We start from the raw sequence: 6,000 nt of genomic DNA on the forward strand, positions 1-6,000 counted from the left end.
CATGCTGGAAGGACGAGGAGTATGTTGAATATAAGAAATAAATAGATTTTTCCACTCTGCTTGTAACTAATGACTACTCTCAGCCAATCCAGCAGCTCTAAGAGGAGGTCATTATGTGGCTCTATGTCCCCTCTCTGTGTAGCTGCAGATCCTGTCTGCATGGATGTAAGTATCCAAGATGTTACCCTAGCCACTGGATAGACAAAGTAGCCATACAGAAATTGTAACTGAGAAAATATTTTACTTCCTAAGTGACTTTGCTCATCAATGCATCAGGAGCCTCTACCTCTTCCCATGGCCCCCAGTGAAAGAACACACACTCCCATACTTACTAAGTTCTATTAACAACGTATGTGGTATAATTGATTTCCTTCTTTGGACTCCAAGTGCAAGTTAAATTTTTCTTATAATATAATATACAAGAAATGTTTTCAGGCTTTGCTGGCAGAGCTAAAAAAAATTTACATAGACACATTTTAGTAAACAATAAATATTGCCATCGTTAAAAATTTCATTGAAAACGGGCTTACCAAAAGCTGGATTTGTTGGTTTAGTTGCTAGATATAATAGGTTCTCCTAGTCAGATTCATGAAGGACTCTAATTCTAGCTCTTCTAATTTTTTTTATCATTCCCTTTGAAGAGTTAGAATTCTACTTTTTAATAATTATATTTTATATTCTTAAGAAACAACATTTGAGAAATAAAATTTATTTTTTAAAAAACAGGCAAATATTAAGCATTAGTTAAATACTAAGTAAAGCATTAAATTATACAATCATTCTGGATAATTGGGAAACAGATCATGTGAGAAAGTTCAAAATGCTGAACTATGCCACACTTCAACTGTAAGTTATTTATGCAAAAGATCCAATAATTGGGGATGGAGTAGTGGCTCAGTGGTAGAGCATTGCCTGACATGTGTGAGGCACTGGCTTCAATTCTCAGCATTGCATATAAATAAATAAAATAAAGGTCCATTGACAACTAAAAAATATTTTTTAAAAAGATCCAATTATTTTCTTTTCCCAGAATATAGTATAATAGAGAAATATCTTCAGCTGCATTTTCATATCTTGTTCCAGATAGTTCCCCACCCAGGAGAATAACCCAGGAATCAGAACCAGGATCTAAACACTTATGGAGTCCATAGGTAGAATTCAGGGGTCCAGGAACTTTAATGGGAAAATATCTACATCTTTATTTTTCACTAATCTATTGTTGAAACTTAGAATTTCCTTCTATCATGAATGTAGTCAATAAACTACAATAATAATATATAATCATTATTATGTGTTTTGTTTAGGCTCTTAAAATTTTTTAAAAGGCTCTAGATATGTGTATTTGCATATATATTTATATATTTAATCTAAAAAATGAGCATTGTCCGCATGAGTAAAGGAGCCCCTAAAAATAACAAATAGGAATAAGGAAGAGCCATATGCCTTCATATTATGTCAATATTTCTAGCTCTTTCCAGAGAAGTTGCTTCCTCTAAGTCCTTCACTTTGCTACTTGCATACCGAAAACCACAAGAAAACTTTTGATCTCCAAGTCCAAATGCTTATCAAGACCCAAATTAATGGAACCTGAACCAAATAATACAGTTTATTACATGGAGACTAGAAGCTGCACCATTAACACATTCCACAAAGGGCCCACATAGTTTAAAACTTTTCCTGTGGAGTCCTTAGGTGGGTAAGAATATTCACAGACTCAACACTTCATAGCTGCCATGGGGAACATGCAAAGTCTAGAATAAGGAGAACTAAGGGCCAGTCAACAATGTCTTGAGAGTCTGGCACACTGACCAAGTCACTCCTATCTCCATGGCTCAGAGAGAATGTCAGTATGTGAATGTATGTGCATGTGTGTGTGTGCTATGTGTGATCTCACTCAGATGTGAAATCTAAAAACGATGATCTCACAAAAGTAGAGCGCATAATGGTGGTTACCAGGTGCTTGGGTGGTTAGAAGAAATGGGAGATGAGAAAATATTGGTCAAAGAATATAGAATTATAGATAGAAGTTATATTTTTTTAATGTCCAGAGTAGGCACATAAATAGGGACAGAAAAGAGGCAAGCAATTTCCTTGGGCTGAAAGAGGGAAGATATTTGGGGAAGAAGGAGAGAAATAGTGAATGACTATTAACTGTCATAAAGTTTCTCTTTTGGGTCATGAAAACTATAATAATAGCTGCACAATTCTGTAAGCATAACAATTACCAGTGTCTTAGAAACTTTCTTTTTTTGTTTGTTTTTAAATTTTTTTTTAATTGTAGATGGACACAATACCTTTATTTATTTATTTATTTATTTATTTATTTATTTATATGTGGTGCTGAGGATCAAACCTAGTACCTCATGCATGCTAGGCAATAGCTCTACCACTGAGCTATAGCCCTAGCCTGGATTGAATATTTTCAATGGATACATAATATCATATATGAATTTGATCTCAATTGTTTTTAAAGAATCTAATTCATATAGTATATAAAAGAAGCAGCTTTGGTTAACATATATTCAAAGTCATAAGCCATAAAGTATGTCACATATCTGGTCTTCAGGACTAAAAATGTCACGGGTATTAGGAGAAAAGAAAAAAAGTAACAAAAAAAAATGGAAATCCATTCAACCTGGGTTGTTTATATGGGGCTACAGTTGTTTTGCCCTAACTGCTTGCTATGTAGCAAGAGAGACCAATAGTCTAAAGAAGGACATTTGATACTGGTATTAGAAATTTGTGCTAAATAAAATGAATACTCATCAATATGTTCAATGTTCATCAATATGTCCTTCTCTTTGACATATAGGAAGATTTTATTTCCTTGGTGCTTTGAACTCACGCATGGGCATGCGACTCGTCTTGACCATTGACATATGAGAAGAAGTATTTAAACTCTGGAAAATAATGCCTTCCCTACCCTCCCACAGCCCAACATGTATTGATTCTTAATTTTTCAACATAAAATGGAATGAAACTAACAGATCTTAGATCTGCACAATATTCTATGGATATTAGGCCCGTAGTGTTGGGTTGGTACATTGTAGAAATATGCTGTTGCTTCATTTCCCTTTATATCCTTGGAATTTATGGCAAAAAATGTAAAAATTGTCTATTTTTGTATTTACGTGTGTGTGTCTGTGTGTGTGTGTTATATAAAGCCACTGCAATCAACACAAAAACTGAGGAGACAAGCTCTTACCATCATACTCTCACAGTGATCTTAACTTTTTGGAGGTCATATAAGCCATCTTGCCAAACTTGCTTATATAGGGGTATATATAAACTTGCAAGTACAGATGTGCTTGTACACACACACACACACACACACACACACGCACAACATACACAAATTCAGGGCATTCACAAATTTCCTATTGTCTATAAGTGGGTGTCTTTTGGCACTGAAGTTAAAAATTCTTTTCCAAAGAAGGCAATAGGATAACCACAAGATCCATAAAAGGGTCAGGCTGACCTACCTGTCAGGCTGAATTTGTAGAGTAAAGGAAGTATCCATAGTGCCAAGATCCACATTTTTCCTGAATTAGCTCACGAAGGCTGGAGAGAGAGAGAGAGAGAGAGAGAGAGAGAGAGAGAGAGAGAGCTGAAAATGTCACCAGAGAGATTATTTCCTAACTCTTTCCAACAACCCCTTTCAAGTGACAAACAGATACTTGGGATTTTGCAGGTAGGAAGGGTTTTATTTTTATTCAATTTTATTCTGTTTTGTTGGCTGTGATAACATAAATCTCTTCATAATCACTCCATCAATCCCAGATGTTATCACACAAATGTGTGATAACAATATATTTTCCTTTAGTCCATACTGCACTCTACTATGTAATATGAAAACTATAACAACCACCAAGAATCTGCTTCATGAAAAAAAAATGCTATGTTTCTGTTCTACTCTGAAATCATCCTCTGGCCTTTGCCTCAGTTCCCAAGTATTCCAGCCAAATGGAACAACTCAGTTTCCCAAAAGCACCATACTTGTCACATATCCATGCTTTGTACATTCATCCAATGCCCCTTTCCCTTTGTGATATTATGATATATATATATATATATATATATATATATATATATATATATATATATATATATTTTTTTTTTTTTTTTTTTTTTTTTTTTGGTCTTCATCAAAACTGCCTCCCAAGACAGGTCATAGAAACTAGAATTTCTCTTTTCCAAGTTGGGTCATAGAAACTCAAACCTTCTTCTGCTTTTGTCTTGGAGCTGGACATAATGAAATTCTCTAACCTATTCAATAGACCATAGGACTCCCTTCATCCACAGGGATCCTTCCCCATATTCTTGAGGAAAAAAACACTACACATACAGGTTTTGTTGTTTTTTTCCAGTCTATTAGAAATCATGCCTATGCAATTAAGTCTCCATAAAAATCAAAAGGACAGGGGTCCAGGAGCTTCCAGATAGCTAAACAGGTGGACATTCCTGAAGAGTGGTGGAAGTTCTGCACCCCTCCCCCAATATTTGTATTCTTTGTATTATTATTTATAATATTGTATATATAATATAACCTTGTATATATACATAATATTGTATGTAATATATGTATTATTCCTTATAATAAACCTGTTTCCCTGGGTTCTGTGAGCCATTTAAACAAATTAATTGAATCCAAGTAGGAAGTTGTAAACTCCAACTTCTAGCCAGTCAATCAGAAGCACAGAAAAAACAACCTAGGTTTTATCATGGCATCTAAAATTGGGGAGAGGGATTTTTGGAGACTGAGCCTCCAACATGTGGGATCTATTGCTACCTCCAACAGAATATAATTGGATTACAGGACACCCTGCCATATCTGCTGCTGCAGAACTAATTGTTTGCTTGCTGGTAGGAGAAATCCCTACCCACCTGATGTCAGAAGCATTATGTGATGATTATGGTATGAGATTAGAAGAAAATCAAGACATTTTGTTTTTCCTGACACACACCCTTATTCCTGGGCAAATATCTTCCAAACTCATCTCAAAGCTAACCTTCTCTAAAATGTTGTCCCTGAATTCTCACACAGAGCTGAGCAGTCAATCCGTCCTTTGAGTCACCCCTTCCAACATGTCGTCTGTGCTATGGCACCTGTCACAGAGAATACTGTGTAATAGTTTACTTGCTAACTTCCCTATATACAGCCAGTTTTGTGAAAGTGAAATCTCTCTGATGCCTCTCTGAGGCCTTGTTATTCAAGGTAATGTCTGTAACATGTTAGACATTCAATTTTGCTTGTGTATCCTAGGGGTTTATTAGGACAAAAAGATTCCTGGCTCCTTGTCTTATCCTAGATGAGGTGGTGACAGAGTCTAAAAATAAAAGAAATGCAAAAACAGTAACTCATTGTTTCAGAAGAAATGAATGATGCTACATTTTCATTTGACACATCCATAAGAAAAAAGGGTTTTCAATAAAATAAATCATTTCAGAAAAGGTCACATGCAGTTTTTACAAAGATAAAATTTTCCCATATATGAACCAACTGAAATATATAAGTAATCCAACATGCCTGAAGTAATAAAGCAGAATGAGAATGTAGATCTATAAATATAAATATATCATCAATAAAAACTGGTCACAGGCTTCCAGGTAAGAGGTGGAATAAAAGTGTCTTTTATGTGATTTACAAGAGTCAGGGCAACAAAAGAGAAATTATATTCTCAGAAGAAAAAGAGAGGAAGGGCCCTGAGAATGAAGAAAGAGGTAATGGGAAAACTAAAAAGTAGAGAAAAGCAAAAAGGCAACTCAGAGAAAGCATAAAGCAGTCCATGACCCTAACCCTGGCCCCCTGTAGGGAGGGAAACCTGATGATGCTACAAGTACGAGTTATTGTTACCATGGTTTGTTTTCTCCTGAGTTGTACTGGGGACCAAGCCGTCAAGTAAAGGATGCTAAGATGATCCTAACATAAAAGCGGAAGAGAGAACCATCTCAAAAGATGCACAAATCTTAATACAGAAACACAAGAAACACACACAAAAA

The 6,000-nt window shown here is 35.3% G+C and overlaps 1 protein-coding gene across 1 annotated transcript in view; it reads right to left on the reverse strand.

The window, feature by feature from the left end:
* The window catches only part of Il31ra (interleukin 31 receptor A), a 46,394-nt gene extending 42,821 nt beyond the window's left edge, over positions 1–3,573 (reverse strand). The window contains exons 1-2 of the mRNA XM_027938178.2: positions 3,483–3,573; positions 333–450 (exon numbers count right to left, since the gene is read on the reverse strand). Of these exons, the coding sequence (XP_027793979.2) occupies positions 333–450; positions 3,483–3,537 (173 nt within the window). The 5' untranslated portion in view covers positions 3,538–3,573. The remainder of the gene's footprint in view (positions 1–332; positions 451–3,482) is intronic.
* Between the last annotated feature and the right edge of the window lie 2,427 nt (positions 3,574–6,000).

This window comes from Marmota flaviventris, chromosome 5, assembly GCF_047511675.1.
Source record: "Marmota flaviventris isolate mMarFla1 chromosome 5, mMarFla1.hap1, whole genome shotgun sequence".
NCBI lineage: Eukaryota > Metazoa > Chordata > Mammalia > Rodentia > Sciuridae > Marmota > Marmota flaviventris.